The 14,255-nt window shown below is 44.3% G+C and overlaps 1 protein-coding gene across 1 annotated transcript; it reads left to right on the plus strand.

Moving 5' to 3' along the window:
- Positions 1 to 9,523: 9,523 nt before the first annotated feature.
- Positions 9,524 to 11,419, plus strand: LOC125522783. Its single transcript, XM_048687814.1, has 3 exons — positions 9,524 to 9,836; positions 10,779 to 10,853; positions 10,967 to 11,419. The coding sequence occupies exons 1-3, from the start codon at positions 9,666 to 9,668 to the stop codon at positions 11,018 to 11,020; spliced, it is 300 nt and encodes a 99-aa protein (XP_048543771.1). The 5' UTR covers positions 9,524 to 9,665; the 3' UTR covers positions 11,021 to 11,419.
- Positions 11,420 to 14,255: the final 2,836 nt, after the last annotated feature.

Here is a 14,255-nt window from a genome sequence, read left to right on the forward strand (position 1 = left end):
GCCTGTCCCGGGTAGGTTTGTTGCATGAACCGATGGACATCTTGGAAGTAGCAATCTTGATCTCAGTACTGATCTGGATCTGCGATTTGTATTGGCACCTCTGAGGGAGTAGTAATCTGGTGCCTGTGTTTGATGGGCATGTGGATGCACGTTCTGGCGATCGGATCCGGCACGGCACATGGACCTGAGATCGCGCTGTCTTTCATACGAGAGCTCTGTGTGCCCGGCCTAAGTGCATCAACACCCTGGCTCCCCAAACCCTTCATATAGCCTGGACGGACGGCTTGGTCGCTGACCGGTAAAAAGAAACTGACCTAGACGGGCTCCTCGTTACGGTCTCATACGCTGTGACTGACCGGCATCCTCATATCCAATCTAAATTTGAGATGCGCCCAGAAGCGTTCGCTATGTCGGACTGATTGCAGGGTCCGAAACAAAAACACTAGGAAAACCATCAGTCCAACGGGCGTCTCCTCTGAGGATGTGGACGCATTCATGCCGCCGCGAGGTGCTGCTCCGGCTCGCCGCACGAGGGCCAAGGTCCGGCTATTTAAGCCGGACGGCGACCCTAGCCCTAGCCGCATCCATTTTCCTCCCTCTCCGCGTCACCAGCCTTAGCCACATCCACTTTCCTCCCTCTCCGCTCGCCCTCGGCCGATAGCCATGGCCCGACAAAGGGTGATGACCTAGGCCATAGTCACACCGGAGTGGCGCTCCAACTACTCGAGAAAATCCAGGCTAGGGGCGAAGCTCGGATCGCAACCAGCCTGCCTCGAGACTCATCGAAGCCAGGAAGGAGGAGGCGGGGCAGAACATGCCATGGATGAGGCAGAGCCGTCTACAGACTTTACCATGGAGGACTCCATGGCGGAGTTCAAGGTGTCCCAAGCGAAAGAGGCGGAGAAGTAAGCGGCCATTCTCGATTGCATCCAGTCAGAGGCCAAGGTGGAGGGCAACCGCCGCTTCCCCCGCTAACGAAGGGCGCAGATTGACAAAGTCTTCACCGAGATGGAGTTCAATGATGAGTCAGAGTTGCCGCAGGCAGCCATCTATCCGGAGCCCGGCACGAAGATCGTCAACATCTCCGACGACGAATAGTGTAGGTAGATCGCATATCTACATAGTACTTAGATTTTATTTTGCATGGTTTGTATGGTTTAAGATATTAACTTTGAGGTAGTTGGATGCAGCGGACGAAATATGAGGGGTGACGACGGAGCCAGAAAATGACGATAGGGGGGGCAGGGGCTTGGACTAGAAGAGTCGATCACAATCGTATAAGAAACAATCATGTAGGCATATAGCATAGTAAATATCGTGAAGTCTAAACACTCAAAATATACCAGCGGTTCTACAATACAAATAAATTTGCATATCTATTAATGTGAATGACAACCATGTCTGTATAATTTCTTCAGAATTCGTTAGTAGTTTCAATTGGCTACAAAATGTTCTGAACCAAACTCTTCCCCTTCATGCCTACAAACCCATAATTTGACAGCCATTTTTTTTCTGATTTTTTATTGTTCTAGTTTCTAATTCTATTGTTTTTAAAGAACACATCAAAATAAACTGTAGATTGAAAGAGGAAGTTAGAAATTATGTTCACATCATTTGGATTAGCATCATGTTCACATGACTGTGAGCTTGAACCAATTGGTTTCAAAAATATGGATTGACTGAGTTCTCTTCCTCTTTATGTCTACACACACATAATTGGACAATACAATAATTTCTAATTAGTTTTTAATATTTCTACAATTAGATTCTAAGACACAGAGGAATACTCTAATAAAGAAAATAGACTAACCTTTTGTTGATCGCCTGGTCGCTCATCCGTGTGCACCGTGTGTGTACGGCCGGCTGGATTGCTCCTGCGGTCTGCGGATCGGCACGACGGCGAGTCGCGCCGTCGGGGACGGTCGGACGGAGGCCTTCCCTCCTCGGCGGATGGAGAGATTCGATGGAGAGGATGGAAGATCTACTAGGAGGGCGGCGGCGGCGGAGAAGTTTTTCCAATCGCAGGAACTGAGGAACGACGGGCGAGAGAGCCAGAATTCTGTGCGTACAATGAAAAATATACGTGGTACCTAATCACTATTAAGGTGTAACGAGATCGTTGGGGGGGGGGGGGGGGGGGGGGGGGTCTAGCCCCCCCTCGTCCCCCTTAAAATCGTCACGCGTCTATAAACATACAAGGGTCGAATTTGCTAAGGCCCCGTTCGCTACAAGGGATTTCTATAGGAGTTTCACAGGAAAGCTATTCCTTTGGAATATATCCCTTTGCTTGTGTTCGGGACACAGGAACCATGAACAGTCTTCCAGAGGGAAACTTCCGTTCCAACGCTGATTCCAAAGAATTAGAAAAATCCACCCCAGCCTCATTTTTTGATGGATGCCCGAGGCAAGGCTCAAGCTGCCATCGCTGATTGTAGTACGAATGTGAATAAAATATTCCACCTAAGAGGATAGGTGACGATGCAATAGTGTGTGGCCAAATAAAATAGTCTACTGTGTTTGTTAACACTGGACGATTTCCTGTATGCTTTCTACCTTTGTCCCGGACACTACTTCATAGACTTGTCCTCTATTTTTTCAATCCTATGTTCTGCATCAACTTTTCTTTTTCATTCATCTGTTTCTCTAGGTTCCTTTGTTTTGCAAACATATAATCCGAACAGGCCCTAAGAGCAACTTCAATAGAGCGACCCATTTCGTTCGCGGCCGTCTGTTTAGGTCGGCGCGGACAGAAAAGACGGTCCAACGCACCGACCCAAACAGACGCGGGTCCGTTTTTCGTCCGCGGGCGACCCATTCCCGGCCTATTTTTAAGCCTGATTTGCGTTGGCGTGGACACGCGACGGACGTGCGCGCGCTCACCTACTCCTGTCCCCGGACCCGCTCGTCTGTGGCACATTGGCCTTCCTTTCCCCCAACCAACAAGCAACCCTCGCCCCCCGCCTCCTCCGTCACCGCCGCCGCCCATTTTGTCGGCGACTCTTCGCTGTCGCCGCCTCCACATCCGCCCAGCAACGCCGCCCTGCCCCCAGTCGCCTGCCGCCGCCGTTTTGCCGCCGGGGAGCAAGCTGGTTCCCGTCGCCGCTTCCCCCACCGCCCAGCCTCCCGCGACCAAGAAGACGCCTCGCCGCCCCCGCCACATACGATCAGCACGCTCGTCGGACGCCGTCACACTCGCCGGACGCCGGCCGGGCAGCTAGCTGGTCTGTGGGCGCCGCGTCTCCCCTCGCCGGCCGTCTCCTTCCTCGACGCCCGCAAGCTGTTCGACAGTTTGCCAAGGTACGAAAATGGACTCCGTCGATGAGTTCTTTTTCCACAATTTCCTTTGCGACTCCGACGATTCGTCGTCTGACGACGAGGAGGAGATATTGGCTGCCGTGTCGGTCCATCACCACCTCAACAACCAGCGGCCGTTGTTCCGTGGCTCCATTCCGGGCCATCTTCCGGCGTTGAATCGTAACCGGGAGAGCGGGCATTTCCTTCTCTAGAAGGACTACTTTGATACAACAAACCCGTTGTTCAAACATCACAAATTTCGCCGCCGGTTCCGTATGAGTAGGCATGTTTTCAACCGTATTAGAGAGGGAGTGGTCGGCTATGATGACTACTTCGAGTGCAGAGAGGATGCCGTCGGCAAGATTGGTTTCTCATCTTATCAGAAATGCACTGCCGCCATCCGAATGCTTCCATACGGAGTGCCCGGTGATCTCATTGACGAGTACGTCCGTATGAGCGAGTCTGCATGCCTAGAGTCCCTGTATAAGTTCTGCAAGGCTGTGATTGATGTGTTTGGCCCTGAGTACTTGAGAGAGCCGACAGCTGAAGATACAGCCCATTTGTTGGCGATGAATGCTAGCAGGGGCTTCCCGGGGATGCTTGGCAGCATAGACTGCATGCACTGGGAGTGGAAGAACTGCCCTTCTGCTTGGCAAGGACAGTATAAGGGACATGTTAGGGCTTGCATTGTCATACTAGAGGTCGTGGCGTCTCAAGATCTCTGGATCCGGCACTCTTTTTTTGGCATGACTGGATCACACAATGATATCAACGTGCTTCAGCGCTCGCTGGTGTTTGCTAGGCTTGCCGAAGGCAACAGCCCACCGGTGAATTTTACTGTCAACGGCCAGAACTACGACAAAGGGTACTATTTGGGTGATGGTATCTATCCTCAGTGGACCATTATTGTAAAGACAATACCCAACCCCGTCGAAGAGAAAAGGAAAAGATTTGCCCAAGAGCAAGAGAGTGCTAGAAAGGATGTCGAGCGTGCCTTTGGTGTTTTGCAATCTCGATGGGGCATCGTTCGGTATCCTGCTAATACTTGGAGCACGCAGAAACTATGTGAGGTGATGACTGCTTGTGTGATCATGCACAATATGATCGTAGAAGACAAGCGCCCGAAACGTCTGTACGATCAAGGCTTTCAGTTTCAGGATGAGAATGTTGTGCCTGAGTATGGAGTAGCAGCAACATTTGAGCAGTTCACTCAGTTTCATGAAGACATGCGTGATTGGGAAACTCACATGCAACTGCAAAATGATTTGGTTGAGCATATGTGAACTCATGTTGGTAACCAATAGATGTATCTTTTTTTATTCGTTTGCAAAACTATGTGAAACATTTTTATTTTTATTTGACCTATAAACTATACTATTTATTTGGGCGGACTATTTTGTTTGTTAAATTTTCATTTCACAATATGTTGAATGTAATGTAAAATTGGGCGGCTAGCTGGCCACGCCTGCACATATGGGTCGGCGCGTTGGGCGCACTGCCGACCCATATGAAAAACAGAGCGGACGTCGGGCAGGGGGCCAACCCAAACGGATAAAAAGCGGACGAAATCGCCGGGTCGGTCCGTTGGAATTGCTCTAAATTTCGGTTGTAGATGCAATAAGGAGGACCTTGTGGATCACAGCTGCGTGCGTGCTGCCGCCCAAAGATCCTCATGTTTTGAGAATTGGGATGCTGGCCCCCTGTTGCTCGCATCGTTGCGTGCCCATTGGCAAGATGCATACAAGTGCAGACAGCGTGGTTGGTGCACGTGACGCATGCCTCGCATGAGTGGCTCACGTTGCTGCAACGGTCTCGGCCTCGCCCGTGGTCCTCCGACGGACCAGGCGTCCGGGCCCGCGAGGGCCCAATGACATGAGCACCGGGGTCCGGAGGCATGAACCACGGGTGACCTTGCCGTTGATGGCCGTTGACAATGGGTCCTCCAACTGTCCAACTCCAACAGAGCATTCCGTTGAGTTTGATGTCGCCAGGCCGGTAGAATTTTTTCAAGCCTCTGTCGAAGCCTCAAAGGGGTGTACATACGGGTTTCAATTCACAGCAAAGATGTCACCTTACCCTTCCCTTCCCCTCCCCCTCTACCTTTCGTATTCGTCGAAATGGGTTTTCTTTTCTTTCTAATACAAAAAGACAAAACGGGCTACCTACAATTTTTTGGCTGTGCACGGGTGGAAGTCAGTCGACGAGGGACATATACCCCAGTTTCAAGTGTGGATATCCCGACACCTTCCTTTCTAGTGGTTCCCTAGATTTTCGTTGATCACCTTGTGGAGCCGTTCGGATAATCTACCGGCACGGTGGCGTTCGTCGCAAATGCTATTTCTCGCCTGTTGCCAGTCGTAATAGGTCTTGTCTACATCGCGGCATTACTTGGCAGGCCCAATACTATAGCTTCTTTTTTGTAGGGAACCCAATACTGTAGCTGTGCATGAGTTTTTTTATTATCATTTTTTTCACTGTTTTCAATTGGTCTACTCTGATTTTCTTTGGGTTTTCCTTTTTATTTTTTGGTTTTTCTTTATGTTAGTTTTCTTTGTTCTTCCTCTTTTTTAACACATGTCTGATTCTTTTCATACAAATTGCACATTTGCACATATTTTGTACACATGAGGAATAGTTTTTATGCATACTTAATATTTTTTCAAATATAGTTCATACACATTGTACATTTTCATACACATCTAAAAAATCTTTTTACATTCGTTTAACATTTTCCAAATACATGTTTGGAACATTTTTCTGTACATGTTTTAAACATGTTTCTAATCCAAGATGAAACATTTTTTTCGAATGATACAGTTTTTTTCACCATGCAAACATTATTTTATATTATATAAACATATTTTTGAAACGAGTGAACATTTTTTAGAATGTAATCCATCCGTTTCAGAATGTAAAATGTTCTAGCATGTTTTTAAAAAATGGATGTATATAGACGCGTTTTGGTATGTTTATTCACTCATTTTAGTCCATATATAGTCCTTATTGAAATATCGAAAAAAATCTTATAATTAGGAATAGAGGTAGTAACATTCTTTGATTACACGAACATTACTATAAATTGTATAATATTTGTATGTACATTTTATTGAAATGTGTGACATTTAAACATTTTTTAGATGTCACAAACATTTTTTTGAATGATACCAACACTTTTCTAAAAATTGCAACAACATTCTTTACACTACATGAACATTTTTTTAAATAAATATATTCTTTTTTAGATATATGTATTTATATTTTTTACAATATAAGCAATAGTAAAAGAACATGTATTTGGGGTCTGCGTGACAAAACCACACGTCTACCTGGCTCGTAGTGGGCTCCTTGTAGTAGAGCTGAGCTACTGTCTCGCATAAAGTAAGACATAGTGGGCTCTGGGTTCGTCCCTGGGCGCAGCTATACCTTGCTTCTATCGAGACCGAGGGAAGACTCGCCTGAAGGAGGCGCGAGGCGCGCCGGACCAGGCGCGCGGGACGCCACAACTTTTTGTTTTAATTTTGGCCTTTTATTAATCTTGTTCATAATTCTAAATATTCTAAACAAATACTCCCTCGTAAAGTAGTGATCTAAACGCTCTTATATTTCTTTACGGAGGGAGTATGTTACAAGAAAAATATATTTGAAAGAAATGTTATCCAAGCATTTGAAAAATGATAAAATGCCCATATAGAAAATGTTCTGATGTGTACAGAAAATTACAAATGCGTATGAGAGAAGTTGATCATGTGTTTAAAAATGTTAATCAAGCTTTTGAGAAAAATGTTAATCTTGTATTTGAAAGTTTATAATCAAGCATTTGAAAAATGTTAAATTTGTATAGAAAATGACCTTGTATTCAAAAATGTGAACCATTTACCAAAAAAAGTTAATCATGTATTCAAATTTTTTTGCCAAGCATTTGAAAATGTTAAATGTTTATATAAAAAAGGTTGACCATGTATTCAAAACATGTTAATCTTGTATTTGAAAACTATGAATGTAGCATTTGAAAATATAAAATGTGTATAGAAAAAATGTTAACAATATATTAAACAAATGTTAGTCTTGTATTTGAAAAACATTAATCAGGCATTTAAAAACCTTAAATGTGTATAGAAAAAAATATTGAGAATTTTTCAAAAAAAGTTGATCGTATAAGTACAAAAATGTTATTCAAGTATTTTGAAAACTTTAAAATGAGCACGGAAAACATGCTGACCATGTATTCAATAACGATTAACTTTTATTAAAAATGTTAAATGTTTATTTTAAAATTTGTTAGATATATACCAAAACATGTACAATGTGTATGATAATAATAGACATAAACTATATAGGTTTTCAAAAAGGTTAATCATGTATTTCAAAAATAAAATATTTCCAATGTATTAAAAAATTATTGAATGTGTACTGAAATAAGTTATCATGTGTTAAACAAAAAATAAAACAGATGATAATCCACAAAAAAAAGAAATAGAAAAAAGTAAAACAAAAGAAAATGAAGAAATAAACAAAGGTAACCAAACTATAAAGAAGAATGAAAGGAAACCGAAAGAAAAAGGTGAAACAAAAAAGATAAATAAATTTATAGCAAAGCAAAAAGCCCAAAAGAAAACAGGTGAATAAAAAGATAAACTGTAGTGATTGGTAAATAAACAAAAAACACGATGAAAAGCAATAAAATCAGAAGAAAAAAACAATTGAAGAAGTAGAGAAAACAGAATGAGAAAGAAACACGAACAGAATGGAACAACGAACTAATCGAAAGCAGCGAGCAAACGAACGGGCCGACCATTTAATGAAGCGAGAAGGGGAAAACAATCAGCGTTCCATGATATATCTTGCGAAATCACTAATTAAGATACAATTTTTGCAAATGTCACTCCCACCTCCTCATGTTGCGACAAAATGGCGCACTATATGCGTCACTTTGTCGCAACTTTTTTGATAGATCCGTTTATTCAAAACCGTTTATCTTTTAAGCTGTGCGTCCAAATCTTGAATAATTTTCATCATTGGATTCCTCGCGTCGAGATTTTTAAATTTAGATCCCATGTGAATATGTTTTGACGAACTTTTTTCTTCACACAAAAAACCAGACCAAAAAACTAGACAAAAATACGAACCGGGAGCATATTTTTTTCCTTTCACTGTGCCTCCCGCGGAAGCAAATTTGTGCCTCCATGAGAAATGAACCCATGCCTCTCGTGAGAAAAAAGGCACATTATTTTTCGTTTCCGAAAGGCACGGCCATGCCTCTCTGAAACAAATTCATACCTCTCGTGAAAGCAAACCCGTGCCTATTGCGAATGAAAAAAATATAACGTCTATTTTTGTACATTTTCGTGAGGCACGGCCATGCCTTTCGTGGAAGCAAATCCACACCTCTCACAGAAGATTTTTTTTTCTTTTTCTCAAGAAACACGGCCGTGCCTCTCACAAAAGTAAGAAAAGAAAAGACATTTTTTTTCTCTGAGAGGCACGGTCGTGCCTCTCGCGGAAGCACACCCGTGCCTCTCGCTAAAGGGAAAAAACACTTTTTTTTTGTTTTTGACTACGGCCATGCCTCTCGTGAAAGTAAAAAAACGTGTTTTCCTTTTTCGAGAGGCACGACCGTGTCTCTAGCGGAAGCAAATTCATACCTCTTGCGAAAGAAAAATAAAGAAAGAAAAATGCATTTTTTCTTTTTTAGAAATTTCCGATTTTTTTGTCCAATAGCTAAGAAAGACTGGCCAAAAGCCCAAAAAACGAGAAAAACATCTAAAAGCTGAAAACATGTGAAAAGAACAATAAAATTTGAAGGTAGCACTCAGAGCGCGACACGTGACGGCAGCTCACGCTAAATGACACGCTCTAAGCCCAGTCCAAATGACCCTTGAGGGGCTCCTTCATCAGTTATTTTTTTTGGGTGAGGCTCTCTCATCGGTTTTTTTTAAACATCGGTACAGACACAAGCGCTCATATACATGCGCATACACTCATCCCTATGAATGCACACACGCACACCCTATTTTTATGAACACCTCCGAAAGATCAAGCCGACATATCATTTTGAGATTTAGGAAGCTTTACATTTTTTTTTTGAGACAATTTAGGAAGCTTTACATACTGGCGTGTCTGTCTGAGCCCTCGAGTTGGGCTTCTCATGGACTTTGTCTGGTAAATTCTAGACCAACTAGTACTTTGTAGGTCAAATGGGCCGTCCACTCTGTTACATCGCGCAGTAGCATTCCGTTCCCTTTCTTGCGGACCAATACCAGACACAGAGGCGATCGAGAGGGGTCAGAGATTCGGGAGTCGGCGGCGACGCAGGAGGAAGCGCTCGGGGAGAGGCCGCCACCCGCCTGGGAGGGTCTCGGAGAGCGTTAGAGATGGTGCCGGCGAAGGGGTGGAGCCGGAGGGTCGGGAGCGCGCGGTCGTTCGTGGGGAACGCGCTGGGCGGCGTGCGCGGTTGGACCAACGTCGCCTCCTGGGCGGTCGCCGGGAGCCTCGCCTACTACCTCTGGGTCCGACCCGCGCGCCAGCTCCAGAAGGAGCAGCAGGTCGATTTCCCCTTGCTAATTCTTGTTACCGCTGTGATTGTCTTCTATTGGATGGATCGGTCTGGACATATCGCTTTCTCGGATGAGATCGCCGTAAGATGCAGTTGCCCACATCTCTACAAGCCCGTTTAGTTAATTCCAGGAAATTGTCGAAATGATGCGTGTATAGGCGCTGGCATCAAGAGCTTGTTGTTTACTTCTAGGAACTGTGCGTTGGCTTGCTCGGAATTGATGCTGCTGTCTTAGCTTTTGGTAGGGACTGACTAATTGTCAACTTCATTTTATCTGCCAAACTTAAACCATAGGAAACACCATTGAAATTACAGCCGGCTAGTGTCTGTCATGACATTTTACATGGTTGAGCTATCGTTGCTTGGGAAGTTAAACTTGTGAATCTTAATATGGCCTTCTTCCAACAAGAATAATTTGATGATGTATTTTGATAAACACTTCATTCATGGAAATATTATTACTGTCAAACCAAATAGAGCGAATAAATGGCATGCTCTTATAAAAGTGGGACAGCTATGTTCAGCTCTTGCATCCACCATATTGAAAATGATAATCTGAATTGCCTCTTGCTGCGTGTTGTCCTTTTTAAACAGTCACTTGTTCTATTCAAAAGTGTGACTTAGGAATTTCATCCTCCTGTAAGGCACCCTTGTTTATCTACAAGTAAAAGAACCAAATGTTCTAGCAGTTACTCATGTCTCATCTATCCTGATAAGCAGTTAGTACTTATTACTTTTCTTTATCTGAAATTTTCTTTTATAGAGTTGTCTGTTTTCGTTCCATTTCATCCACCGATGTTTTTGCACCAAATTACTTCAAATTGCTGCAGTGTTATCTTGATATTTCACGCTTCTCCACTCTTACTATTATGTTTAATCTGGTGATTTTTCTTTCCACTCTGTTGATAATGGTATATGCCTTTTTTCACAGGAACGAGCTGCTTTAGCTGCTGCCTCGGATCCATACCGTTATGTCGAGAAACGGAGGCCAATTCCTGACCCCCAGGTAACCTTTGTATCTTCACTTTCACTAGATCCCTGAGACCCAGACAACAAGCTATTCCATCAACTGGTTCTGCAAGTTGATTCCTTATCTACTACTGCATGTAATGTCACCAGGACACTGGCCTAACTTACGGGAAGAAGAAGGATCCTCCGAAGTCTGACAACTAGTTCATCTGGGAACATCCTGTACCAAATACGGCGTCCGTTTGACTGGCAACGTCCCAATATGGGATTTCTGCAAGCCTGATTGCTAACGCATGATAAGCATATACCGTTAAAAAGGTTGCTTCCTCATGCTAGCAAGCCAGGTCTTGTTGTCGTCTGAGTCTCTTCGTTTTGAGTAATTTAGCGTTCATCTTTTGAGTTTCCTGCTTGTTTGGACGGATACCGTTTTGTTAGACACGAGGAATCATACTGGAAATGTAAATGTGTAAGTGCTAGATGTTCAGAAATCGGTGTATGGAGACACTACAATCCGTGCATTGTGATACCGTCACTGCTACTGCTACTCTGCTAGTGTTTCCAACATGCTAAATAATAAATCCACTGTCTATGATCGGAGTGCAATTGTTTGTGTGTAGCATGATACTGCTCCATTACAGAAGTGCCGGAAGAAATCTGTATTTTCTTTTGATGCATCTCGGCATTAGGTGCTTCAAATGTGTTTAGAGAGAGATGGAATGTACACATACCCAGATACACTGTTCTTATGAGCATCTTTCAAAGGCTGGGCTACAATTATTTTTTTGTTTCGTGTCCTACAGTTAGTATATACCACCTCATCAAAATATGCAAGCCAGCAACAATTTTCAAGCCCTAGCTACCACAAAATGTACATCATCATATGTCATCATCATGCGCACCTTCATTGAGAAACAACGCTCTAGATCGGCTACACTTCCACCAGGTGATCTCAACCGTCTAGGGTGTTCAAACACCTAAGAGTAATAAGATCCGCAAGGGATTAGTGGGGGAATCAAATTTCTCTTGGTGGAAATGTAGATCGGGGCCTTCTCAACCAATCCCTAGAAAGTCAACAAGTTTGATTGGCTAGGGAGAGAGATCGGGTGAAAATGGGCTTTGGAGCAACAATGGAGTTTAGGGCAGGAAGAGGTAGTTCTTCATGAGGAAGAAGACCCCCTTTTATAGCGGGGAACAAATCCAATCGTCATGCTCTTCTCAGCCCGCACACAAGCAGTACTATCACTCCAGGAGCGGTACTACCGCTTCCTACAGTTATTGAGGAAAATAGAGGCAAGAGGGGAGAACAGAGCGCCGAGCGGTAGTAGCAGCGGTAGTACCGCCCCTAGTGCCGCTCCCACTACCGCTCGTCCTACAGGGTTGTGGCACCCTGGCTCAGAGAAACCGAAACGCCCTGTATTCCAGCCCAGAGATCGAGGAGAAGTCTTCTGGAATACGGCACTGCTTAGCATAGAACAAACCAGCTTTCTATTATTACACGGATATGACTACAAGGTTTCCGATATTACAATGAATAACATCGGCACGGCGACACTACGCCATCCTCAGTTGCCCTATGCAAGCAACAGAACAACTCGAAGCAGCGGAATAACTCTAGCAGCGGGAAAAACTACTAGCAGCGGAAGAACGACGACGGTGGTAATGGACTCCAATCCGCAGGGACTCTGGCTGGAACACTTATCCTAACTCGCGAACACAGGAACAACACCAAACCGTCAAGCAATCCAGACACGACCTGCAAGCTGGCATGACACGCCAGGTCAGTACATTGAATGTACTTGCAAGCTCACAATAAACCAGAAGCATTCAAGACAAACAACATCATGGCAGTTACAAGTTAAATAGGAATTAACATGAGATCATCATAACAACATGACATGAGCAACATGACATCCAAAGTAGTACTCCCAAAATAATACCAGCTACCATCATGAAAATAATCATAATAGCCACTAAGAATCCAAAGGCAACATGAACATGATACCGCTAGAACAATATGAGCATGGCATGAACATATGAATCTGATGATACTAGCATGCAACATGATAACACTACATGCACCAATTATTCTGCTCGGGTTATCTCGTAACCATCACACGCAGCACTTACCAACCTCGGACATCACACGATCATCTCAGGATCAAATCAAGCTTGGTATAAACAATACCGTAGTAATCATTAAATGACCACAAGGAGCTTGATCTTTACCCATGATTCTCGCACAACATCACAAATATCCAACAACTCGGTATCCTCGATACCACCGTGATCCTTCCGGCGATCACAACCACGACCAATACTTGGTCTCAAACCGTGATCCTTACGGCGATCACAACCACGACCAATATTTGGCCCGTGATCCTTACGGCGATCACAACCACGACCAATATTTGGCCTGTGATCCTTACGGTGATCACAACCAACTTATCTCATCTTTGAACCGGGGTTGTTATTAATCAAGTTATTATTAATAGTGTTGACTCACGGTGGGACTGACACGAACTGGGCCCTTATCCGTGGGCGCGGCTATCGATAGATTAATATACACTCTGCAGAGGTAGCACACTGTACCCACACCACGGAACCCATGGCCTCGCACTCCCATTCGGGTGGACCAATGGTGTTCCGACAAAACCGATATATTGTCATGACACTCTCCCGGCCACTCCGACCCACTCCCAACTGGGCTAGTCCTGGGTGGCCCCGTGTCTACCAAAGACACCCCACCACCGTCGTGGTCAAACTCCCTCAAGGGGACCGGATCCATAAAAACAACGGGCACGCAAGGTTATGTCTGCTTACCGGGCCAGGGTACGCACGCCCATAACCTTCCCTCGTGGGAGGCACCGGCGAGATGCACGACAATAGACCCAGTTAGGACCCCCCCATAAGGTAAGCGTGGTTGCACTGGTCAATTTCGATCTGGCGACACCATGACTCAGCCAACAGTTGTTCAAGTTCAATTAAATCCAATTAAACTTGAATGCAAAATGCTGAGCCATGATAAAATAACATGATGCAATTACAATGCATGAACATGATATCACCATAAGCACGGGATGCAACATAACTGTCCATCATATCGACTATGAAATAATCTCCAACTGAACATGGCATGATGACGAGCATAAATATTACAAGTGCAACACTACTCATAGTATAACATGTCATGACCACTAGCATCATCCATAAATAACATGCAAGAATTTATCAATAACACCACCGAGTAACACTTAACCAACTAACAACAATGGAACAATGCCTATTAACAGTACTCAGTAACCGACGTTAGTCATGCACCTAAGAGCATGACCAACCCAACATGTACTACTATCAAGCATGGCAATATGATAGTAATACTAGCAACCAGCAGGGCATGATAACTAGGTGCATAACAACATAGCAAACAAGTAAGCACAAA

This window comes from Triticum urartu, chromosome 7 (assembly GCF_003073215.2).
Source record: "Triticum urartu cultivar G1812 chromosome 7, Tu2.1, whole genome shotgun sequence".
Classification (NCBI taxonomy): domain Eukaryota; kingdom Viridiplantae; phylum Streptophyta; class Magnoliopsida; order Poales; family Poaceae; genus Triticum; species Triticum urartu.